Here is a 25,714-nt window from a genome sequence, read left to right on the forward strand (position 1 = left end):
TCCGGCTCAACTTGTAGTAGTCCATCTTCGGCCTCCGTGTTTGTAGCTCAGCCTCGAGCTTGTCGTGTGCTCCAAGGTGGGGCTTCAATGCAGAGACATGGAAAAACAAAATGGATTCGGGAGTTTGAAGGAAGCTTGAGGCGGTACGCAACCAAGCCAATGCGACCAATGACTTCAAACGGACCATAAAACCGAGGAGATAACTCGTGGCGTTTACCGATTCGAGCTGTCATTTGGCGATAAGGTTGTAAGTGAACAAAAACCTTATCCCCGATCTGGAATTCCAGATTGCGGTGTCCACGGTCATATTGGACTTTCATCCGGGCTTGTGCATCCGCAATCAGCTGTCTAAGGTTCGTGAGCAGCCGGTCACGGGCTTCCAAATCGCTAGCAACAGTGGCGCTTTGTGCCGTCACAGGCACGTAGGTGAGGAGATTTGGTACGGGCCTCCCATACACCAATTCGAGCAGAGTTCTACAAGTGGTGGTGTGGGTACTAGTGTTGTAGCAAAACTCCGCCCATGGCAACCAATGTACCCAACGAATCAGACAATCTACGATAAAGCATCTCAAATACATTTCAAGGACCTGGTTGACCACATCGGTTTGTCCATCCGTTTGTGGGTGGTAGGCCGAACACATGTTGAATTTAGTCCCTTGTAATTCAAATGATTCCTGCCAAAAGGCGCTTGTGAAAGTGGGGTCCCAGTCACAAACAATGGATTTATGCATCCCATGGAGCCGAAAGATATTTTCAAAAAATGGCCTTACCCCCGTTAAGACTATGTAGGAGTGGCTAAGTGCGGTGAAGTGGGCTATCTTTGATAAACGGTCAACGACAACGAATATAACAGTCTTACCGTTGGAAGCCAGTAATCCCCCTATGAAATCCATTGAAATGTCCTCCCAAATTTGCTTTGGGATCGGAATGGGTGGAGCAATCCCGCGGGCTTGCAATACTCCGATTTATTTTGTTAGCAAACTTCACAATTTCGCATGGATTCCTGCGAAGTTGCTCTCATGCCTTTCCAAAAGAGATTCAAGTCGAAACGTTGGAGGGTCTTGTGAAATTTCTCGTGCCCGATGTCGTGTGTCTCTTTGGTGATGATGGGAATTGAGTCCGAGTCTTGTCCGATATAAATTCGGTCCTTATAAAATAGCATGCCATCTTTATTTTCCCACGGACCAATTATTGCCCCTGATCGAAGCAGCTAGTGCAGCCTCTGTAACTCGGCCAGCCGTCCATTCTTCTTTTTGATTGTGTCTAGCCATTGCGAAATTGGTTCAATAATGCTACTTTCAGATTTCTTTGAATTTGATTGAGCAATTGTAATACGTGTGCGTAATCTGTGTGAATCAAACTCCGAGTCTTGTTGGATTAGTAGATGTTGCAAGGAAAAAAGCATGAGTTTTCTTTTAATGCGAACATTATCCAATGCTCATTACGCTGCCGTTTAGCATCGAGGTGAGAAGCAACCTGGTGTTGGGTCGAAGCAATCAAGTACTCTATGATGTATTTTCTCACTTTTGTTGATGTACATAAATCATCTGGTTGCTGAAATGCTTTGTAAATGGCAAAAATTAGTGAAAGAACTGCGACACGTAATAATGGTTTTCATTCGCCAGGAGTAATGGATATCCGCATTTCGTTCTTTGATCTCGATGCGGTTTCAAGCACCCTCGTCGTCTTAGCCATGGTTGAAAGGAAGGGGTACCGATTTGAAGGCCCGGTACTTGCCGACATTGTTCAAGTGCTCATTTTCCAACCTGGGGGATTCAAAGAAAAAGGGAATCACTGTCTTGTTACTTATGTACGAAAGCAAAATTCCTGAAGTCTCGAGGTGTAGGGGACCGAAATGGAAGTCCTCAAAGATGGCCCGAACAGTATTCACTCTAGGATGAATATTGGTGCGATATTCACTGCTCATTGACCGGCAGTGTCAATCAATGAGCAGGCGTGAACGTACTCTTCTGCTTCAAAGTACTAAGGTAAGTATAGGGAAAAAGAACAGGGCATACCTGAAAAAATTCCAAATTCCACGGCGGATGATTTCTAAGCAAGCAACAATTGCAGTCAAGGCTGTTTTATGTAGGAAAGGCGCCTCTCTAATGCCTAAGATATTCTGCATCCACGCAAGTCTCAGTATAACATTCAGTACCTGCAGATGCACGTAAGTTGAGCAGAGTTGGTCCATAAAGCATGCTGTCCGTAGCAGAAATTAAGAAGGGCAAAGAGCTTTCGGCATTCTGCCTTCAACTTTTCTGCATAAACATCACCAAAGTTGCGCAGCACAAAATGCACATTTGCTTACCATGGCTACAAAGTAAATGCTTCTGTTTGGAATCGCGAGTTTATCTCTCAGCCAGAAGTTCTTGGCATTTCGCCTCAGGAGGCCCCAATCAATGACGAGATCCCAATACGTGTTGCTGACCATTGCAACCCCTGAGCTAGCTGCGGCGATGATCTTCCACGTGACCCCCCTTCTCAATTCATGACCCGTTCTTGCAACAACCGCAACGATGGTTGAAAAGTACTTCAAGCCGTTGAACCCCTGCATTTTGTCTCTCTCGCTGTACAGGCGCCGGAGGCACTAAAAACAAAGGAATGTCACGAGATTGTTGAGAACTAACAAGATGAACAAATACTATACCATCCATGTGAGTTTACCTGCAGAAAACGCATCCAATATGGAATAACTGCGACAATGAAGTAAAACACTTCAAAAAGTTTGCTTTCATTACACTTATCTGTTCTTCTTCTGAAGTCTCCCCAACCATAGTAACAGATATAAAACTCCAGACTTCTGAAGGCCTGAACCTGAAAAGTAGTTGCAACAGGTCCAAGTTACATCCAAGGAAAACATCGGTTCAAAGATCACCACAAGAATGACGGTGTAACGAGCTAATTCAGTTTTGTTAGTTCAGAAGACCTTCACCCAGTATCTAAAAGAACACGGTCACTAGATGTTGTCCAGAAGAAAAACATGACCCCTTAATCATTAGAAAGGATTTTGCTGAAGTAGGCAATGAGCAATTTTCAGAATCCAACTATAGATGTCGATTAATATGTCAAGAAGATCAGACCAGCGAATGACATGTCAAAAACAAAACATGCACTTATTGTTTGATATTAGGCGATTCACAAAATCTGGTCATAGGCTTTACACTAACGCAAGCTGAAACCACTTTGAAATACACAGCTAGTAATGTAGAACTTCATCGCAAGAAAAATGAGTGCTGCAAGACCAAACCTGGCTGGTAAGTTGATCTGCCAAGAAGAAATCTGGTAGTGTTACCTGCAACATCAGTATAGTGAAATGAGGATCACCTCATACTTCATGAAGGTTATGTATGTGTGCTGGATTTGTCTTAAGTCAATGTGCTCACCTTGTAAAATGGAGCACATATACAATGAAATGCACACTGAATCAGGAAGAAGCGGCTCGAACGGTAAAAGATGTTGAAAGGGCAGAATGTAATGCAAATCACAACCTGTCAAGTGGAGTCCTTAGTCTTGTTAATTACCAAACTAAGCCTTCTCCTACTGACAAACCTATCCACTTTCAAATGCATAAGTATAGACAATGGATGATTGGAGTAATTTCATTCAATCTTACCACGACCAACCCGAGTGGAACTAATTCTGTCAATGCCTTATAGCTTTTTGTTTTTGGATCCATATCCATGTCAAGATTAGACACAATGCCGGCCATCATTAAAACTGAGAGCCCGGAACTAAGAAGGAGGACTTCCCGATAACCCAGTTCTGTCCCTTTTTCGAATCCCAATATAAAGGAATAATTGATCCGATAGCGCCTCCAGAAGTATATGTTTGCAGCGTACATCACCATATGCAAGATAATGAATCCAAATAAGCTGCAGATAGAAGGTATTCCAGAATGATTCATCGATCCATTTAACTCAATATGCCGCCATACGTTTTCCCAATAGAAAAAACCTTTCTACATTTCTGTAGTTCATATGGTAATGAACTCAAAAGAGACATTTGAACTTGCCTATAAAGGGGAAACATAGTATTCATGTACTGGTTACGCCCGGGACTTTTTAGGAGATCTCTTGCATGTAGAGCCACTGTAATGCCCACTATAAGAGCCAATGCGCATCCTGTAAAGAAACCTACAAGCACCAGATAAACAGAAAAATGTACCCCGATGTACATAACTGATAAGAACTTACGTAGAAAGAGGCAGTCGCAGTCTATCAAATTGAAAGAGCTTATTAGCCTTGTCTCACACGTACAGAGAAAGACAGTATAGGATGGTTCATCATTTGGAACTGACGAGGTTTCTTCTTGGAGAATGTTTACCTGAAAAGAATGTAATTCTATGCTTTTCTCTCTTAGCTGTTGGTCTTAGGGTTCTCATCCCTTTACGGCGGTTTCCATTAGCAAAATGCTTAATAAATGCAGCTTCAACTCTTCCCATAAGCCTTGAAACCTGGGGTTCAAAAGACGATCCAAAGTGTATCTATTATTGAGAAGGACGTTGATATTGAGAAAAAGTTTAGTATCTCAGTCGCTAGTTACAACCTCATCAGAGCTGCCAAGGTACGAATCATCCACCATCTTTAAGTAAGACTTTGAAGCATTGCGATGAGTGATCTGTGTCATTTGATATCAGCATAGCATAGTTGAACATCAAAAGACCTTGAAGAAGATAGCTAGAATGATAAGAGTTAATGTACCTTGTCGTACTTCTTCATTATTTTGGAGAATGCCAGTTGGTTCAAGAAGCTGTTAGGTTAACTAGCTTGTCATTATAATGAGAAAAGGAATACAGATGATCCTCGATTATGCTAAAATTGGTGAAGATTGGCCTTACCAGTAGCTCTTTAGAAGTTGAAGCTTTTGGTAGAATTCCATAAAAGCTCTCGTCATCAATTCCTCAGCTTTCCTCAGCTCTGCCTTGGTGACTGACACATCCGAGTTTGAACTCTTCAGGATTTCATGAGCAGCTAATACTGGACTTTGAGGTTGGACAGTGATCTTCACATGATCCTTTATACTAATCGGAGCTGGTCTGTAGTTAGAACTTTCGGCATTTCTTCCATTGGCCTCATGATCCGTATCTGCAGTTTTCGTGGTGCCATCATCTCTATCTTCTGGTTTATCGTTTTCCTCACTAGTCATCTCAACTTCTTGGATAACATCCATTCGTGTCCCTCCTAGACAAACAACAGAACGAATCATGAAATTGTTAGATTGAGGTTTTCCTCACAAGGCCGTAAGGGGAATCCATGTTAAGTCCTCCAATTTGCAAGGTCGAAGCGTCTTACACTAAAATCACATCATCGCGGAGGCTAAATGTGGAATGCGGTCATGTAGATGCCATATTATTTTTTTTCCGAATTTTCGCCACTGGCCAATATTCAAACAGATTCAATTTAATGATACTTGCACTGCAGCTTTCCAAAAATTTCATCTGAAGAAAACGAATTTGGAGCACCGATTTGCTGGAGGCAAACTTAAACAAATACAGAAATCCAGACTGGCATTTGTGCTAGATGCCCTGATGACGACATTTTATTTTCTACTTGGTAGGTGAACAGACATAAAGAACTTTCATACCAGGACAAGAAAAGCAGCTGAAAGTCAACGTGCACACAACCTTACCTGATGCGGTAATGTCGACAGAAACGGAGGCTGGGGATGGCGAGATACCAATGGCAGCGATGCTAGTGTTGGTCCCCAATAATCCCATGACCGGTTTCTCAACCCTGATGCGAAGAGTGATCAATGCATTCATCTGCTTGCTCAGTTCATCTGCCTCGGCCACCACTTCCTCTACCTTCTTCTTATAAAAGCCCAAGACTTTGTTGAACTCGTCATCCAGCCTCCTGAAGAACAAGAGCTCATACTCACCTCCCTCGTCGGACAACCTCAGAAATATGGTCTGGTACCTCCCGCAATCCGATCCCTCCTCTTGAACAGCACTGACTAGTATCACTTCTTCTTCTTCACTACTTTTCCGGGGAGAATTCCGGGCATACCGATTCGATAGCCCGCTGAATGCTCGGTAGAGCGACCCCCTTCTCTTTAAAGGGCCCTGCGAAGAGGTCGTTGATGCTCCCGGGGATGGTCGTGAATTCAGCTGTGGACGGCGCAGGGCGTCCTTCAGGATCGACTTGAGAAAGTTGTAATCCATGTAGGCGTCTTGCCATTCTTGCACCATTTGGGACACGAACTCTTTCCCAAACTTCATCTTATGCTTATAATAATACAGATGTTGCTTCCCGGTGTACTGCTTCAGTGGAACATGAATGAAGCTGCAAAGAAGTTGTGGAACTGCAAAGTATTGATGAAGGGAAAGCGTTCTTGGCCCTTACTATATATGGAGAGGCTAGGCAAGACTCAAGAAAGGAGAGCGTGAACCAATGTCAACGCGTGAGAACAAGAACAACTCTCTCAAATAATAATATGAGATTGGAAAAGTTCCTCTTTCTTCGGATCTCGCTTCTCATGCCTTCAACTATAATATCATTTTAACGGTTCCACTACACGTATTGATGATGTATAGTCAGAGAGGGAGGGGGAGAGAGGGAGAGTGAGTGGTTACAAGCGAAAGTTGGTCTGGGGTTAATTGCCCATGTTACCCGGGTATCCCTACCTTACAGTCACGGCTGATAACAAGTTGAGATACAATAGAAAGTCTGAGTAAAAGTGATGTTCGCCGCTTACATCGTGCTTTGTATCTCATTTTCCTTTACTTTCGTTTTCGCAGTTCGAGTGGCTTAGCCTCGAACTGCAATCGCGCAATGCAGGTTCGAACTCAGATCTTTCGCTTGCTGTTTTACTTCGATAACAACAACCATTTGAGAACATACTTGGTTCTCGACAAAAAGAAGGCGACCCGCTTTCAATATTAGTTCTTACCTCATTATATCACTGATCTAGGGAAAAATATCAAATTTCCGAAAAATATTTTCTAAGAACTCATTTTCTAACTTTATTTTTTGCGTTAAGCTAAAACTTGAAATTTAAGTGGACAACATTTTTCACTATTCATTATCTAATTTGATTTTTTGGGGAAAAGTTACCAAAAAAATAAATTTTAATATTTTTAATTGACCAACAAAATTTATTTTAATTTTTATATATTTTTAAAACTGATTTTTTAATTATTTTATTTTAAAATCGTATTTTTATTAGCTTTATTTTTCTTTTTTCTTTTTTTCGTTTTTATTCTTTTTTCATTATTTCTTTTCCTTCCTCCTTCCTCTTCCTTCCTCCGCCGCTGCATCCCTTGACAATGGCCGGTTGCCTGGCGGCCAACCAAGATGTAGTTGCCAAATCCAACAAGCTCACCGACCCGATCCAAGTGAGCCCAAGCTTTGCTGAGGCTAGTGAACTCGAGGCTCAATCAATCTAAGGGAGCTCGCGACTTGCCCAATCTAATGAGTTTAAGCCTTGCCTTTACCGAATTTGGCCTTGGGTGAGTCTGCAATTGGCTTATGGCGGATCGTTGGCTGCCACCATGGCTAGTGACCGGCCAAGGAAAAGGAAAAAAAAAAAAAAAAAAAATTAAAAGCTCAATTTTAAAAATAAAAGGAAAAAAAACATAAAAATGAAAGGAAAATGTGTTTGGTGAAAAAATGTAAGGTGGAAGGAGTTATGGAAAATGTTTTTCATTTTTCAGAATTGAAAAATACTTTCTCCACTTTTGAATGTATTTTTTTCAATAATGAAAAATATTTTCCTTCACTAGTTTATTTTTTAAAAAAACGTTGAAAAATATTTTTTTTTTTTCGGTGAAACGAACAAAGCCTTGATATCATTAAATAGCATGGCCTGCGAATGGGCAAATGTCGCTTTTCGGTCCCATGCATGGACAAGCCCCAGAGATATTTTGCATGCATTCATTATCTGAGTGATAATCGAATGGGGCGTCGACAAGGGCAGCAGTTGCCGCAGAACAAGTCGATCCGTTGTCGCGCTCACGAGTACTTGTCTTCGTTTCTCCTTCGGAGAAAAATATTCAGTGGTTCAAAGCGCCACGTCAATAGCTGACGTGGCGAGCGTTTTTTTATTTATATCCAATAATAGAGCGAAACGTGTTGGATGAGGTGGAATAAAAAATGATAATCTTTTTTTTTTCAACTTCGTGCACCACCCACTCTTCTCCTCTCCTCTGCAAATCGTTTGTCGGAGCCATGGCAGGATCTAGATCTGGAACCGCGGAGCCATGGCCGCGTTCTCGACAGAACTTGGAGCCAGATCTGTCGCGGTTATGGCTTCACGGACGAGGCCGGCCCTCGCCAGATCTGGGCGAGGGATGGCCTCGTCAAGACTTGTTCCATCATTTTTTAAGGCTCAGCCATGATGGCTCGACCGAGATCTGGAGGAGGAGTTGCTCGGCCATGGCTCGGTCGAGATCTGGAGAAGGTTTAGCGCTCAGCGTTTCTGAAGCTCAGTGATGACTGGAGGAGGGAGTCGCCGAGATCTAAAGGTTGGAACAGTCTGTTGCGGCCATGGCTTCGCGGTTCCAGATCTGGATGCGGCCAAGTGACACTGGAAGGGGCGGAGATGGTGGCCGGACGGGTGTTCTCTGTCAGGGCGGAAGATGATGAACAGAGAAAAAAAGATTTTTACTTTTTTTATTCCGCCTCATCCAGCACGAGTCGATCTATTATTGTATATAAATAAAAAACGCGCGCCACGTCAGCAATTGACGTGGTGGTTTGGAACCACCGAATATTTTTTTCAATCCTCTGGGGCCAACCATTGACGCTCAGCTGCAAATGAACGCTCAGCGCATGGTCATCGTCTTTTGACCCATTCAATTTTCTGCAGGTTGTTCCATCACATTGATGATAAGTGACCGGTCATATAAATGTACACAAACGATTCTCTAGCTCCAGCCACCTCTGCAGACCTTATGATAACGAATTATATTAACCCGCACGGATTATCTATTTCTGGCAACCCCGCGTGGAGGAGAGAAACATTGAAGAGTCCCCCGGTTCTCATTCGATGCATGGCCCCACTTCAGAACCTAAACCATCTTATTGAACATACGAATGCCTAGTGAAAAAGGAGGTCGTGACCCGCCATAGCCGCTGGTACCCAATGGTAGGAATCTGTCTTTGCACCACGCTGGAGTGCACTTCGGGTTTGCATGATAACATTTCTATTTTTCTCAATTTTTATTCTTTTGATTGATAAAATTTTTGTTCCTAACAATTTTTCTATTTTTTTTTTGTTCTCGAAATAAGTCAATTTTTTTTTCTTGTTCCCGAAAACAATTTCTAGAAATAAGTCAATTTTTTTTTTTTTTTGTTCATTTCTCTTGCCACAGCCACCTCCAACTGCCCGGAGCCACCGCCGTCCGCCGCGGTCCGCGATCATCGCCACTCGTCACTCGCCGGCCATCAACGATCCGTGAGAAAGAATAAAAACAAATAAATGCAAAAAAAAAAAAAATTTTGTACCAAATTCATTTATATTCTTTTTATATTTCAAGAGTATAAATTTTGTATACTTACCAAACACCTTATTTTACTTAGAAATTGTTTCCCGAAGTAGAAATATAAAAGAACTATTTCTAAAAAAAAAAAACATTATTTTCCAATTAAGAAGCGTTACCATGCGCACGCTTAGAGGTGGCGAAATGGGTCGGATTAGGTATATGTTAGGTCTAGATTGGGTCAGGATGAGTAAGAGCTATGATAATTATATTACATGAAAATAGGTTAACATGTGTTAAATTGGTCAATTTGGATTTGACCGTTTTCAACATATTCAAACCCGATTCAACTCACCCTTTTGAAAGGCTTACATGGAGGACATTTTGTTGCCCAGGCAAGACCCACCACCTTTTGTGTCAATGCCACCTCCACGCCCCTTCCGTAATCCGACCACTGGACCCATCCCTGCAAGTGTTTTTGTTTGTCAGTGCAACACTCACCCATGTCCCACATGAAGTCCTACCCCACGACCTAACTTGAGAACCCAAGCTCCCTCGTTGACTCAGGGAGCTAATCCAAGGAGTGGCTCATTCTTTAGACAATTTAAGGTAAAAATTGTATAAGATTTGGAGATTGGATTGGGTCAGGTATGTGTTGAGTTCAAGTTAGGCACTATAATTATATTGTATAAAAATGCATCATCATGGGCCACTTTGGTTTGGATTTTGAATAAATCTATGCATATCACGGGCCTAGAATGCACTAATCATTTGAGCAATAGATCTTTAGGGCGTCACATAAATTTCACAAAATCAGTTTCGAAATAGACGCTTTTATAATACACCAAAAACATCATACAAACTTAAAACTTACTATACATCGTCGTTATTAAGTGTCAGAATGTCTTAACATGTACGAAAATGGTTGTTCCACGATACAACGTCTCGTCGTGATTAAGTGCAGGAGCCTGGGAAAATATAAGTATGCGGTGCAAGGGTACACCTGAGGAACGCACGTCAGATCGCTGCAGTCATTCGTTGTACGTTGCTTCTCGAATTTCGCTGAACGACCAACGATGACAAGTAACAACCCCGCTAAACTCTCTCGCCACCTTCAGAAATGGGGCAAAAAAAAAAAAGGTAGATCTCACGTCTGAGTGAGTGTAGCTCGCACGCCTCCAAAAAAGTCTTCACGTAAATCAGCAGTCACCGAACTAGAAGTGAGGGGAAAACAGGGAAAAAAGGAAGGAAATCACGGCATGTCGAGGTTTGATTCGGCGTCAGGGGCGGTGATGCTGGTGGTTTGCATGTGGAAGGTGGCGAATTGCATGCGGTTTGACATCGAATCGGGCCACTCCAAATGCATAACAGAGGACATCAAGATCAGTGCCATTACTGTTGGCAAGTACTCCCTCGTCAATCCTAACGAGGGCTATCCAATGCCTGACGATTACAAGCTCACCGTCAAGGTGCATGAAATCATACCCTTCACTTGATTTTTCCCATTTTCTTTGTACTTCGAGAAATTACAGCTCCCTGGAAATGATTGGGAACAATATTGAAGTGCATAGCTCCCTGGCTGTTATCCGTTTGTCAATGAGGCTTTTTTTTTCTGAGGACTGATGAGATGAATGTTGAGCGAGGGGTTTTTGAGTTTATAGGTGAACTCACCTCAGGGACACAACCATCATCACTCGGACCATGTCGATTCGGGTAACTTTGCATTCACAGCAGGTGAAGGAGGAGACTTCTCGGCATGTTTCTATATGCCTGAGCTCAGGCCCCCGAGGACAATGGTGATAGATTTCGATTGGCGGATTGGCGTTGCCACCAAGGACTGGTCTAGCGTTGCTAAGAAGGGTACCATGGAAGTAACAATAGATACTCAATTCTTAAAACTTCAGTTCAATGTTATTTACTGCTTTATCGACTGACTAAGATTGTGCGTAAGATTGTGTGCCCAATCAGAAGTTCATAATATCCTGCTATATTTGTGGGTTAATCTCTCTCTCCCTCCCTCCCTCTCTCTCTCTCCACATTTTGGATTAGGCAATGGAAGTCGAGTTGAAGAAGCTGCTGGACAAGGTCGCATCCATTCACGATGAGATGTTTTATCTTCGCGAGAGGTATGATAAGCGAAGCCGTCACACAATAGAGCATGCTCGAATTGGTGACCGCTTTTTGTCACACTACTGAATTAGACCAACATATCCTCTTGGTTCCATCGTCACAGAAGTCAAGCTCATGTTCATGGTACATGTGAATGAAAACACAGCGAATTTTATTGAACTTCTTTCTTGTGCTAAATGGATGAAGTCACTAAAAATCTTCCGCCATGTACAAGCTCAACAGATAGATGCTCTTCATTTCATGGCATGGCATTGAGTACTTATTTCATACTTCGACATGAGACTACTTCTTTATCACCACGCCCTGACAATCGGTACATGAAAATAAAACCCTTCGATATGCTCTCTGGTTGTGTTCTACAGGGAGGAAGAGATGCAAAAGCTTAACCGGTCGACCAACTCCAAGATGGGCACCTTCAGTTTCCTCTCACTCCTGATTTGCTTGTCCGTGGCGGGTCTGCAATTCTGGCATCTCAAGTCATTCTTTGAGAGGAAGAAGCTCCTTTAGGCCTCCATTTTTATACTCGAAAACCCCTCATTCGAGGCACCGTCGCATGCTATTGCAGTTTTTGCCATTCCCTTTTGCACCAACTTTATGCAAGATTTGAACGGAGTAATTAAACTTCAATGACCTCGCATCCGGTCAGGCCATGATTATGGATCTATAACAATGTTTGTAGCTTTTGTATTACCGATTGAGCATCTCTGCTTAGCATCTTCTGGCGGTTATTGATTGCCTTAGTTTTAGGTGATTGCTTGTTCCTCAGTATAACATAACACTACCCAAATTGAGTGGTGCCCATAGTGTTACTACTTACGAACACGTTCTTTATTTTCTATAAGAGAAGCAGAGTCATTCGTTGTTAAGCTTTCAAACTTGGGAGTGTCCTTTTCATGTAATCTCGATGTTTTTCGTTTGTCCTCGATTCTTCCCGAGATCATTGTCATGCCCGTGCTGGACTTCCAAGAGGAATCGAGAGGATCAATGAACACACTTCGCATGAAGAAGGAACGACCCTCGGTCTGCAGTCCAGTTAGCAGCCAATGGCTGCTGGCCGGACATGCTGATGTCATTGGATGTACTTTCTGTCACCAGCTTGACTCTGCACGTTCCTTATGTGCCATAGAGAAGAAGTGCATTGTTGGTTTTTACCTAATTTCCATTTTTCTTATCTCGCTTCTCAGTTTAACCGGATCCTAGTTCGTTACTTTAATTGTGCAAGGCAAGAGACCTAAATGATCAATTTTTCCTTTCTATCGTGCTACTTTCAAATTGCCTTGAACCTGATCAAGCAATTCTAATATGAGTGTATAATCTGTGTCAATGGAACTCCAAGTTTCGTTGGGTTAGTAAATGTTGCAAGGAAAAAGAATGAGTTTTCTATTAAGATAAACTTTAGCTAATGCTTCAATAAGTATTTTTCTCCCCTTTGTTGATATGCAAAATTCATGTCCTCCGGTGCTTTACCTGACTAATTATCCTTCTATTCGCTGAAATGCTTTGTACATCTCAAAAATTGGTGAAAGAACTCTGGCAAAGTTTGGTTTTTCACACGCCAGGAGTAACGGACATCCTTATTCCATTCTTCCATCTCGATGTGGTTTTGAGCACTCTCGTCGTCTTAGTCATGGTTGAAAGGAAGGGGTACTGACTTGAAGGCCCGGTACTTGCCGACATTATTCAAGTGCTCATTTTCCAACCTGGCAATTAGAGGAATAAGGAATCACGGTTTCAGTACTTATGTATGAAAGCAGAATTCCTAAAATCTCGAGGTGCAGGGGACTAAAATGGGAGTCTACAAACATGGTATATAACAATGTTCACTTTAGGATGAACTCTTATGCATTATTCACTGCTCATCAATGAGCGGTGTTCCGTCAGGTAAGACATTGGACTCTTCTGACTCATGGTACAAAGGTTAGAGAAGGGAAAAAGAACACAGCATACCTAAAAAAATTCCAAATCCCACGGCGGATGATTTCCAAGCTAGCAACGATTGCAATCAAGGCCTTTCCATGTAGGAATGGCGCTTCTCTAAAGCCTAAAATGTTCTGCATCCATGCAAGTCTCAGTATGACATTCAGTACCTGCAGTTGCACATAAATCAAGCAGGGTTGATCCATGAGAATGCCCGCCAGCAGAAAAACAAGAAAGTTGAGAAGCTTCTAGCATTCAGCTTCAACTCTGCGTAGACATTACAAAAGTAGCGCAGCACAATGTGTGCATTTGCTTACCATGGCTACGAAGTAAATGCTTCTGTTTGGAATTGTGAGTTTATCTCTCAGCCAGGAGTTCTTGGCATTTCGCCTCAGGAGGCCCCAATCAATCACAAGATCCCAGTACGTGTTGGCAACTGTTGCAACCCCTGAGCTAGCTGCTGCGATGATCTTCCATGTGACCCCCCTTCTCAAATCATGACCTGTTCTCATGACAACCGCAATGATGGTTGAAAAGTACTTCAGGCCGTTGATCCCTTGCATTATGTCTCCCTCGTCGTACAGGCGCCGGAGGCACTAAAAACATCAGAATTGAGAATGTTGAGAACCAACATGACAGAACAAATATATATGATATTACATAGCAAAGAGGACAATTCTCAAAGGAAATGAGACAAGACGCTAAAAGCAGTTCTTTGAAGAGGCTTCGGAGAATTTCATGAGATATAAAACTAATTATGTTTTCATGCAAGTTTACCTGAAGAAAACGCATCCCATATGGAATAACTGCAACGACGAAGTAAAATGCTTCGTAGAGTTTGCTTTCATCACACTTGTTTGATCTAGTTCTGAAGTCTCCCCAACCATAGTAACAGATATAAAACTCCAAATTTCTAAAGGCCTGAACCTGAATAATATTTGCCACTGGTATAAGTTACATGCAAAGAAACCTTGGTTCGAAGATTACCATAAGAAATGACAATGTAATGAGCTGATTCAGTTCTGTTTGTTCAGATGACTTTAAACCCAGGATCTAACAGAACACGGTCACTTATTCTTTGATATGACAAGAAAGGATTTTGCTGGAGTAGGCAATGACCGATTTTCAGAATACTGCTATAAATGCTCATTGATATGTCAAGATGATCAGACCAGTGAAAAACATGTCAAAAACAAACCATGCACTTATTCTTTGATACGATGATAAGTGATTCAGAAAATCTGGTCATAGGCTTGAGACTAACACAAGCTGAAACCACTTGGGAATATAGCAACAGCTAGTAATATAGAACTCTGTCACAAGAAGTATGAATACTGCGAGAGCAAACCTGGCTGGTGAGTTGATCTGCCAAGAAAAAATCAGGTAGTGTTACCTGCAACATCGACATAGTGAAATGAAATCACCCCATACTTTATGAAGGTTATGTGTGCCTGATTTGTCTTAAGTCAGTGTGCTCACCTTGTAAAATGGAGCACATATACAATGAAAAGCACAATGAATCAAGAAGAAGCGGCTCGAACGGTACATGATGTTGAAAGGGCAGAATGTTATGCAAGTCACAACCTGTCGAGTTGAGTCCTTAATCTCATTAATTACCAAATAAAGCCTTCTCCTGCTAACAAAATTGTCTACTTTCAAATGCATAAGTATCAACATTGGATGATTGGAGCAATTTCATTCAATCTTACCACGAACAATCCGAGTGGAACTAATTCTGTCAATGTCTTATAGCTTTCCATTCTTGGGTCCATATCCATATCAAGATTAGACAGAACTCCAACCAACATTAACACTGAGAGCCCGGAGCTAAGAAGGAGGACCTCCCGATAACCCAGTTCTGTCCCCTTTTTGAATCCAAATACAAAGGAATAATTGATCCGGTAGCGCCTCCAGAAGTATATGTCCGCGGCATACATTGCCATATGCAAAATAATGAATCCGAACAAGCTGCAGTAAGAAGGTATTCCAGAATGATTCATCCATCCATTTAATGCCATCATATTGTTTCTCAATAAAGAAATTTCAAAGTTTTCCATCGTTCAAATGGTAATGAACCTCAAAGAAATATTTTAACTCGCCTATAAAGGGGAAATATAGTTTCCATGTATTTTTGGCGCCCGTCACTTTTTAGGAGATTTCTTGCATGTACAGCCACTATAATGCTCACTATAAGAGCCAATGAGCATCCAGTAAAGCAACCTACAAACACCAGAAAAACAGAAAAATGTACCTGGCTATACATAACTGACAAGAACTTAGGTAGAAAGAAGCAGTCTCAGTCTCGCAAATTGAGAGAACTTATTAGCCTTGTCTCGCACTTACAGAGAAAGAAAGCATAGAAGAGTTCATTATTTAAACTAAATATGTTTCTTCTTGTAAAATGTATACCTAGAAAGAACGTAATTCTATGCTTCTCTCTCTTAGCTGTCGGTCTTAGGGTTCGCATCCCTTTACGGCGGTTTCCATTAGCAAAATGCTTAATAAATGCAGCTTCAACTCTTTCCATAAGCCTTGAAACCTGGGGTTCAAAAGATGATTCAAATTTTCCCTTATTGAGAAGGGTGTCATTATTGGGAAAAATTTTAGTATCTCAGTCGCTAGTTACAACCTCATCAGAGCTGCCAAGGTACGAATCATCCACCATCTTTAAGTAAGACTTTGAAGCATTGTGACGAGTGATCTGCATAATTTGATATTAGCATCGCATAGCTGAGCATCAAAAGACCTTGAAGAAGATAGCTAGAACGATGGAATTAATGTACCTTGTCGTACTTCTTCATAATTTTGGAGAATGCTAGTTGGTTCAAGAAGCTGTTAGGTTAACTGGCTTGTCATTGTACTGAGAAATGAAACACAGATGATCCTCGATTATGCTAAAATTGGCAAAGATTGGCCTTACCAGTAGCTCTTTAGAATTTGAAGCTTTTGGTAGAATTCTGTGAAAGCTCCAGTCAGTAATTCCTCTGCTTTCCTCAGCTCTGCCTTGGTGAACAACATATCCCCATTTGAACTCATCAGGATTCCGTTAGCAGCCAATACTGGACTTTGAGGTTGGACAGTGACCTTCACGTGTTCCTTGATACTAATAGGAGCTGATCTGAAGTTAGAGCTATTGGCACCTCTTCTGTTGGCCTTATGATCTGAATCTGCAGCTTTTGCGGTGCCATCATCTCTATCTTTTGGTTCATTGTTTTTCTCACTAGTCATCTCAACTTCTTGGATGACACCCATTTGCGTCCATCCTAGACAGATAAAAGAACGAATTATGAAATTGTTAAGACAGAATTTCTTCACAAGCCCAAAAAGGGAATTCATGCTAAGTCCCACAGTTCGCAAGGTTAAACCATCTTACACTAAAATCACATAATCGCGAAGGGTAACCTGCTGTGTAAATGTGAAATATGGTCGTCGAGATGCGATATTAATTTTTTTCGGAATTTTTGCCACAGGCAAAGATTTCAAAGAGACTCAATTCAATGACACTTGCCCGGCAGCTCTCCAAAAATTTTCCCCTGTATTCCTTCTTTTGGGTCAAAAGACAGTTTCCTTTAGACAGTTCATTGTAAATTTCGGATTAAATTGACTGTGTTCTGAGGAAAATGAATTTGCAGCACCAGTATGCCGGAGGAAAACTTAAAACAAATGCAGAAATCCAGACTGGCATTTGTGCTAGATGCTCTGATGAAGACAATTTGTTTTCTACTTGGTAGGTGAACAGACATAAAGAAGTTTCATAGCAGGACAAGAAAAGCAGCTAAAACTTAACGTGCTCCATACGTTACCTGATCTTGTATTGTTAACAGAAACCGAGGCTGAGGATGGCAAAATATCGATGGCAGCGATGCTAGTGTTGGTCCCCTGTATTGGTTTTTCCATGACTGGTTTCTCGACCCTGATGCGAAGAGCGATCAATGCATTCATCTGCTTGCTCAGTTCATCTGCCTCGGCTACAACTTCCTCTACCTTCTTCTTATAAAAGCACAGAACTTTGTTGAACTCGTCATCCAGCCTCCGGAAGAACAAGAGATCATACTCTCCTCCCTCGTCAGACAACCTCAGAAACATCGTCTGGTACCTCCCGTGGTCTGATCCCTCCTCTTGAGCAGAACTGACTAGTATTACTTCTTCATCTTCACTACTTCTCCCGGGAGAATTCCAGGTGTACTGACTTGTCAGCCCGCTGAATGCTCGGTAGAGCGACCCCCTTCTCTTCAAAGGGCCCTGCGAGGTGGTCATCGATGCTCTCGGGGATGGCCACGAATTCATCTGTCGACAGCGCAAGGCATCCTTCAAGATTGACTTGAGAAAGTTGTAATCCATGTAGGCATCTTGCCATTCCGGCACCATTTGGGACACAAGCTCTTTCCCAAACTTCATCTTATATGCTTATAATTTGAAAGTTGCTTCCCACCGTACTGCTTCTTCGGCCAAACATGAATCAAACTGTTCCAAGTGGTGAACTGCAAAGTGTGAATGAAGGGAGCTTGTTCTTGGCCCTCACTGCATATGGAGATGCTGGTGAAGACTCGAGAATGGCGAACACGAAACAAGAGCTATGTGTGAGAACAAGAACAAGTTTCTCAGAAGAACAGTATGGGATTGGGTGACCTTTTTTTTTGGATGTTTCTTCTCATGCCTTTGCTTTTATCTCAAAGGTTCAACTAACACATGTAAGAAGACTATCAATGACGTACGGCCAGACACAGAGAGACTTCCTTCTTTTTATAAGCGAGGTTGGTCAGGAGTTAATTCCTATGTTACTCCGGGAGTCTCCCTATCCCGTAATCACGGGGCTGACTACAATATCAGATCTAAAGAAGTTCATAACAGTATGAACACAGGAAAATTGTCCAAAAAAATCCTAAATTTGTTATAATTTTGCTAACTTAGTCTTAAACATTTCAATTTTCTTATTTGAGTACTAAATATTGGACAATCAACTTTCACGTTTGTAATTTCCAACAAAATTGACCAGATGGATTTAATTGGCAAAATGCGAAGAGAATTAGGACTCAATTAACAAAATTAAAAAAAAAAATAGAATTGAATTGGCAAAAATGTAATAAGTTGTTTTCTGGACAAGTTTTGGATTATGATTCTAGTGTCTCAAGTTATTCTTTTAGTGGAGAAAGCCCCTTTTTCAGACTCAAAAACACCTCGTTTGAAGCATCGTCACATGCTTCTATAGTTCCCATCATTTCATATTGCATATGCTTTATGCAGATTTAAACGGAGTAATTATATTTCCATTGATCTCGCATGCGATCAGACTATGATCATGGATCAACAATGATGTCTGTCGCTTTCATATGCGTACATTGATCATTCTATTTTATTTGGTGGCTGCAATAACCAATCGAGCATCTCTGTTTTTGCTAATTTCCAGATGATTGCCTGTTCCTTAATCGGCATAACACGACGCCATTTTACAAGCAAGTCACTAACTGTACATGACCTGAAAATTTTGTAACATAGGACGTGTCTTCCTGGGGTTCTTCCCGAGGTCATGTCCTGCCCGTGCTGCGCTTCCGAAGAGGATCGAGAGGATCAATGAAGACGCTTCGCATGAAGAACGGGACGACCCTTGGCGCCAACCTCGGCATATGCGATTACCCATGATTCAGGCGCGGCAGCAATGCGGAGCCCAAGCACCACTCGGCCTCGCGTCCGCTCTGGCTTCCCTCGCCGACACCTGCCTCTCCATGCGGGGCCTCACGCAGATCCACGCCCGCGCCCTTCGCTCCCACCTCCACGACCACCCCTTGGTGCTCGCGAAGATCTTCCGCTTCGCCGCGGTGTCGCCGTCCGGGGACCTGCTGTACGCGCACCGCCTGTTCGACCAAATTCCTCGCCCGAACGCGTTCTTCCACAACCTCCTCATTCGCGGGTACTCCAGTAGCTCGCGGCCTTGCGTCTCCGTCGACCTGTTCAACCAGATGAGGCGGAACGGGGTCGACCCAGATGGGCATTCCTTCACATTCCTGCTGAAAGCGCGGTCTAGAATGAAAGGGAGGAGCGATGATGTACATGGGCTTGTGGTGAGGCTTGGGTTCTCTGGGTATCTGTTCGTCAAGAATGCTTTGATCCACATGTACGCGATGAGAGGTATGCCCGCAGGTGCTCGCAGGGTGTTCGACGAGACCCGGGCGGCCGATGTTGTTACCTGGTCCGGCCTGGTGGTTGCTCACGTGAGAGCTGGGGAGCTGGAACTTGCGAGGGAGGTGTTCGACATGATGCCCGAGAGAGACGTGGTTTCTTGGACTGCCTTGATTTCAGGATATTCGCAGGCAAGCCGTCCGAGGGAGGCCCTGGAATTGTTCTTTGACATGAGGGAAGCAGGAGTGTGGCCAGATGAGGTCACTATGGTGAGCGTGATCTCCGCTTGTTCGAACTTGAAGGATGGCGAGACAGGGTTAGAGATCCACCGCTACATTGAGGAGAACGGGTTTGGGTGGATGGTTTCGCTTAGCAACGCGTTGATTCACATGTACGCACAATGCGGATGCATGGAACAGGCATGGCAGGTGTTCAATGGCATGAGGCGGAGAAGTTTGATCACATGGAACTGCATGATCTTGGCGTGTGCAAACCACGGTGATGCAGAAGATGCCTTGGACTTGTTCCAACGCATGGTTCAGTCCAACATGCAGCCTGACAAGGCGACATTCCTGGCCCTTTTTGTTGCCTATGTGCACAAAGGACTGGTCGATGAAGGGTACAGACTATTTGGGCGTATGCAGAGGGAATACGGCATCGAAGCGGGTATCGAGCACTATGGATGCATGGTAGATATGTTAGGCCGGGCCGGAAGGTTAGAGGAAGCATATAACTTGATCATGAGCATGCCTATGCCGAGCAATGATGTTGTTTGGGGGTCTCTCCTGGCAGCATGCAGGATTTATCGTGACGTCGAGATGGGCGAGAGGGTGGTGCGGAAGCTATTAGAATTGAATCCTCAGAAAGGAGGTTATTATGTTCTTCTTCGCGATATTTATATCGCTGCGGTCGGATGGATGAAGCCAATGAGATGGAACAAATTATGGCAGCCGATGGAGCTTTAAAGACTCCAGGATACAGTTGGTTGGGAGGATGAAGTCGCTCATTTTTAGTCGCAGACAAGAAACATCCTCACTAGTAATCAATCGAAGTCGGATTATCTTGCCAAAACTTTCATGGAATATACTGTATTTTTTTTTTCTTTCTTTTGATAAGTAAAAAGGGTAGGAAAAGGCGACCATCGTAGCTAGCTCCTTTTGACATTATCATCACGGGTTCACACATATTATGGAATTAGTTTAAGCCATAACAACTTAATCCATCCACAAATTTATGAACATGTCATCACAACCGCACCAGGGAGCCATAAGTGTTGAAAAATAGTGTTAGAACACAAAGTTTCATTCACACCATCACTAGGTACATTGCATCATTCCCTAGGGTTAAAAACCTGCATGTCACATAATCCATGAGATTAGTAATATCAATACATGGGTGCAAAGTTTTACAAATTCGACAAATAAATGATATGAGAGAACTATTAGAAAAATGACACGTCGTTTTACAAATAAATGAGCTTTTAAAAATTCAAACAATAACTTTTAGCAAATAAAGGAAAATATATATTTTTAAACTAATTAAGCAATTTTTCATATATCTTAAATAAATGCAACGGGCATAATTAGTGGTCACTTTATGATTAAGCGTATTTATAAAGATCATTGTTACCATTTATATCTAAAATTACAAGTCGACAAGGAAGCAAAACTAAATTTAAGGCTCATTATTTTAAATTTTCAAATTATTCAGACATGCTGAAGTGATAAAATAATTATTATTAAATATATATATATATATATATATATATATATATATATATATATATATATATATAAAGGAGCCCATCATCAAAAAATGATTTATAATACTATATTTCAAATTGAGTGTTACCAAAGGACAATTTAGTGATGATCCTTATCAGACATTATGATTTTTTCCATCATTTTCTTTACCAAAAAGTTTAACTCAACATCTAGCAAGCATCTAATTGGAAATACCGGCTTAAACACGAAACGCAAATAAAGAACTTGAAGATTGAGAAAGTCCAAATTTATTCTCCTCCTTCTGAAGATGCTCAAACTCAAAATGGCCTCCATAAAGTCGATTGCGTCCCTGAAGTTGTTCTCTCTTATTGAAAGCAAGGAACCAGAGGGTAACTTGGATTGCTCAAAATTATGAAATGAGAAGTGTTTCCAACAATATTTTGATGGAATAGGTGTCCAAGGTTAGATGCAATGGTACTAGGACAATTTCAAATCCAAACACACGGACAAGTTTTCATGGGATGGTGACAGAATAGGGTAACTTTTCCTATTTATCAAGCCTACGAATATGCACATCAGACATGCTTGTCCTCTGTTGTGTTATGCCAATGTCGTCTATTCGACAAGGGAAATGTGCTGCTATTGTCTGCAAGTTCTGTGTTGCCATATTTCACCAGTGAAAGCAGAGAGATGAGGAAAGATGGAGCGTCCAATCAAAACTTGCAACCTTATTGTTGCTTGATTTACATATTTTCGAGAAAGAATATATTGAACCACATTATTGGTAACTAACGGAGCAAAGAAATCTACAGTTCACTTTTGCATTTCCTCATGGGCGCATTCATTGTACGTGTAGGGGCTCATGTCGTTCCACGATAAACAGCATTTGATCTTCTTCTGCTCAGGAATGTGAAACTTGGGTTCTCTTGGGACAGTTGGGTTTTTTGACGACCTGGCACAAGGGAAGAGAATATGTTCAACAGGAGGGTCGACGGATGTCACAATCTACGCTGTCTTCAAAGAAAAAGTAGCCGTTTGATCTGAGTAGGATTAACAGGAATTCTTTCCTTCCGAAACAAAAGATCTCATAGCAGAAGTCACCAAACTCATCTAATAATGTCTCACACGACCTTTTTCAACAGTAGAGACGACCAATGTGAAATCACAAGAAGATAGCCACTTGAACTAAATAGTGTCCTAAGCTAAATTCAGTCAACTTACAGCGTTAGACAGATTAGTGTTCAATTTTTGATGAAAAGTTGGGACACCTATGAAGAACCTTCACCAATTCTTCGGTGCACAACTTTACCTCTTTGGGATGAAAGGCCTGTCAAAATATGGCATGGGTTGAGCCTTCGGCACGAGTTCTCTTCTCAGCCTTCTGATTTCTTCTTCTTCTGCCAACTATGAGAGAAAAACAGAGTTGAGACTGCTTTCGTTAATGAGAAAAGAAGCAAAACCAAGGCTTAATTCTTGTCATCCGCTATCTACCTTTTGCTGCCTCTCCCTCTCCATCTTGTATTGCTCGATCAGGCTCAATTTTTCTGCTATCTGAAGAACACAGAAAGAGAGTATGGAACATGATTGATGTTTGTTTTGCATTATTAAATATCCAAGGCATGAAAAGTGTCTCAACATTAAGGCAGGAGCACCTGTTGGTCAAACTCAGCTCGCTCTGCTGCCCGCATGTCACTATGGAGCTTCAGGTCGAGTGGCCTTGTAATCTCCTTTACAGGAGGTTTGATGAGATACTGAGAAAACAAACAGTGAACCAATGAAGCCAAGAAATGTTCTTGGGGCTTGAAAGCCTCAGAGCATAACAAGTTCTAAATGGATCTGGATTAAAGTATAAAATATCAAATTATGCTTTCAAAGTCCATTTGCATACAAAATACCCAATGAACAATTCCCTCTATCTTATAGGAAGGCATGTTTGGAGCCCAATTCCCACAATAGTACTATGTGCAATAAACAACTGTTAACGCAGATTTTCTAAGGAAAAGTCACCTCAGGTTCATCAGTTGTCCATGGCAGACCTTGCGCAATCGGGATCCGCAGTTTTCTTCCTCAACCATAAGCTCTCGCATCTTCTTCATGAACTCCTCCTCTTTCATCCTTCCCCTTTGCTGCACAGTTTATGACCAACAGCAAATCGCAGCCAGTCAGTGCGGCGTCCCCTTTAGATAAGTCCGGCACATCATAGGTAATTTCTTGTTGCTTACCTCAGTTCTCAGCTTGAAAGGCTTTTGGCTGGTGACTCTCAGCTGATTCTTCTTCCATCTACTTCCGCCTAATGATGTCCCATACGATTCGAGGCTCTGAAAATCACACACATGAACACAAGATCGAATCTTTGCCTATTAAGGAGAGTTTCCAGCAACATTCCCAACTAAAAAAGTCACAGCAGAAGAAATTCTTACGTTTCTACGGCTTCTCCGACCCCCATTAGAATTTCTGCTTGAAACGCTAGAAGTTCAAAGGCAAATAAAACCCAATCAGCAGAGAAAACTACACAGTAGATTAGACATCCTCAATTCATAAAAAGCACAACTTCACTAGTGTTTAACAAACCTTCCTTGGCTGCTGTCCCACGAAGAAGAAAGGGAGGCCCGCGAATCAAGGCCTAGATTCTCGGCCGTCAATTGCAATTCCGACAGAGAGAAGGAAGAAGACTCCTCCTCTGTTTCTGGAGCCTTGGGAGGCGGCAGTCCCGGCAACGCCCAGCTCATCACCTTCTTCCTGCTCTGATCTTCGGCTGCCTCTTTCTCGTCCTTCGAATCCGTCGTCTCCTTCGGGGTCGGTATCTTCAAGAGGTTCTCAAATGCCTTAACCAGATGCATCACTTTCCCGCACCCAGTCTTAGGCACACTCTTCCTCGCCTCTTCCAACAACTTGTCCCTCCTCCTCTTGACTGCGGAAACCCCGCCCTTTATCAAAGCAGCATCAATCTCACCCAGCTCGCAAAACTCGGGATCCTCGAGAGGAGACGACCCATCCTCCTCCGTTTTCCCCGGAAACCCCTCTTCATTCCCCAGATCATGAATCATCAACCGATTCTCTATCTCTTCCCCTACGAGTTCAGCCGACTCGCCACCCTCGCCATTCTTGCTCTTGAAAAACTCCTCCTGCGAAGCCCTCAAGCTCTCGTAAGCCAGGCAGAGACACTTCTTCGGATTTCCACCGGCCTTCTCCTTGCACTTGCACGCCCCCCCTGCCGCCGCCGCCGCCCCCCTCGGCCCCCCGCCGCCGGCCTCCCCTCTCCTCGCGTTCCTCCTCGCCACGACGAACTTCCGGTCCCGGATCCTGTTCCCGGGGAGCAATTGCCCGCCGGATTAGGGTTCTTGGAGGCCGACTTCTGCGACTTGGCGGCGGACTTGGCCGGGGAACCGGCGGCTCTGTGGGGGCCAGGGCTGGCGTGCTGCGAGAGGTTGGGGTTCACGTTCTCGGAGAGCTTCGCGGCCTCCTGCTGATGATTCCTCGACCTGGCCGACGCCCTCGATTCCTTCGCCGGCGTCGTCGCGGACGATGAAGAGCTTTTATGGACTGAATCCACCATCGTCGACGATGAACGAAGAGGAGGGAAGGAGGGGTCGGCGAGATCGAATTCGACTTTTAGGGATTTTCAGAGAGAGAGAGAGGGAGAGAGAGAGAGATGAGGGATTTGGTGGATTGATGATGCAGGGAGTTAATGAGAAGGGCGAGGGTGAAGGGAAGGAGGAGAAGAGAAACGGGAAAGAAAATGGAACGTTGAAGAGGTTTCTCTCTCTCTCTGGGGGAGACGCTCTCTTTGTAACGGCTAGTTCTGTTTTTTTCCTTGGAGGGGAGCTGCGCCTTCTCTTTTGGGGCGTTGGATGATCGGTTCGAATCGCTGTGGGGTTTCCAGCCGTTGATTGTGGGGGAGATCGGGATCTTCGGTTTAATTTTAATATAATTAGCCGAATCTTTTTTTTTCTTTTTTCCTGAGCTAATTTCATCATTTTTTTTCTTTGGCCCCAAATATACAAGAATTCGCACGTTTGATTTTTTATTTTTTTTTATTTACATAGTTCACAGGCGACGAATTATCTAAATATTGAGATTACTTTCTGATCAAATTAAAGAAGCATCTGTCTTTTTAATCGAAAAAAAAATCGTATTCACATGGACCAGAAAAAATAGTGCTATTTTTCACTTTATATCAAATCACTTTTTATTTTTGAGGGAGAAAATGCACAAGTTGAGATTGCCGTGGGGAAAAATGAGAAAAAAATTAAAAGTGGAGGTTACTTTTTAGAATAAAATTTAAAAAAGGAAATAAAAATCCTACTTTTTATTTATATCTTTTATAATCATGTTCTTATACTTTTAATTTTCAAAGCCTTTTATTTGCACAGAGCTTCAAATTAAATTATGTCCCCTATCAAAT

At 42.5% G+C, this 25,714-nt stretch overlaps 5 protein-coding genes across 5 annotated transcripts; 2 read left to right on the forward strand and 3 right to left on the reverse strand.

Moving 5' to 3' along the window:
• Nucleotides 1-1,461: 1,461 nt before the first annotated feature.
• On the reverse strand, nucleotides 1,462-6,491 carry LOC104419377 (phosphate transporter PHO1 homolog 9). Its single transcript, XM_010031014.3, is given in 13 exon segments — nucleotides 1,462-1,766; nucleotides 2,019-2,158; nucleotides 2,312-2,590; nucleotides 2,668-2,817; nucleotides 3,251-3,295; nucleotides 3,387-3,491; nucleotides 3,617-3,875; nucleotides 4,016-4,136; nucleotides 4,327-4,456; nucleotides 4,549-4,620; nucleotides 4,704-4,752; nucleotides 4,841-5,183; nucleotides 5,632-6,491. Coding segments are annotated over 13 exon segments (2,379 nt in total). The 5' UTR covers nucleotides 6,221-6,491; the 3' UTR covers nucleotides 1,462-1,669.
• A 4,258-nt stretch (nucleotides 6,492-10,749) lies between these two features.
• Nucleotides 10,750-12,058, forward strand: LOC104419378 (transmembrane emp24 domain-containing protein p24delta7). Its single transcript, XM_010031015.2, has 4 exons — nucleotides 10,750-10,890; nucleotides 11,083-11,292; nucleotides 11,471-11,547; nucleotides 11,914-12,058. Exons 1-4 carry the CDS (start codon nucleotides 10,750-10,752, stop codon nucleotides 12,056-12,058), a joined length of 573 nt encoding a protein of 190 aa, XP_010029317.2.
• Nucleotides 12,059-12,945: 887 nt separating this feature from the next.
• LOC104419379 (phosphate transporter PHO1 homolog 9) lies at nucleotides 12,946-18,173 on the reverse strand. The gene is made up of 13 exons (XM_039301387.1): nucleotides 17,272-18,173; nucleotides 16,389-16,731; nucleotides 16,252-16,300; nucleotides 16,098-16,169; nucleotides 15,878-16,007; nucleotides 15,568-15,688; nucleotides 15,178-15,436; nucleotides 14,948-15,052; nucleotides 14,817-14,861; nucleotides 14,246-14,395; nucleotides 13,786-14,064; nucleotides 13,499-13,638; nucleotides 12,946-13,251 (listed from the first exon to the last, which is right to left on the reverse strand). The coding sequence occupies exons 1-13, from the start codon at nucleotides 17,864-17,866 to the stop codon at nucleotides 13,173-13,175; spliced, it is 2,367 nt and encodes a 788-aa protein (XP_039157321.1). The 5' UTR covers nucleotides 17,867-18,173; the 3' UTR covers nucleotides 12,946-13,172.
• Nucleotides 18,174-18,726: 553 nt separating this feature from the next.
• LOC104419380 (pentatricopeptide repeat-containing protein At5g15300) lies at nucleotides 18,727-20,751 on the forward strand. Its single transcript, XM_010031017.3, has one exon. The coding sequence runs from the start codon at nucleotides 19,093-19,095 to the stop codon at nucleotides 20,548-20,550; it is 1,458 nt and encodes a 485-aa protein (XP_010029319.2). The 5' UTR covers nucleotides 18,727-19,092; the 3' UTR covers nucleotides 20,551-20,751.
• A 1,205-nt stretch (nucleotides 20,752-21,956) lies between these two features.
• Nucleotides 21,957-25,057, reverse strand: LOC104419381. The gene is given in 10 exon segments (XM_010031018.3): nucleotides 21,957-22,261; nucleotides 22,619-22,713; nucleotides 22,801-22,860; nucleotides 22,962-23,060; nucleotides 23,317-23,372; nucleotides 23,375-23,435; nucleotides 23,532-23,627; nucleotides 23,730-23,775; nucleotides 23,881-24,634; nucleotides 24,637-25,057. Coding segments are annotated over 10 exon segments (1,635 nt in total). The 5' UTR covers nucleotides 24,866-25,057; the 3' UTR covers nucleotides 21,957-22,122.
• Nucleotides 25,058-25,714: the final 657 nt, after the last annotated feature.

The sequence above is a fragment of the Eucalyptus grandis genome, chromosome 9 (genome assembly GCF_016545825.1).
Source record: "Eucalyptus grandis isolate ANBG69807.140 chromosome 9, ASM1654582v1, whole genome shotgun sequence".
Taxonomy (NCBI): Eukaryota; Viridiplantae; Streptophyta; class Magnoliopsida; order Myrtales; family Myrtaceae; genus Eucalyptus; species Eucalyptus grandis.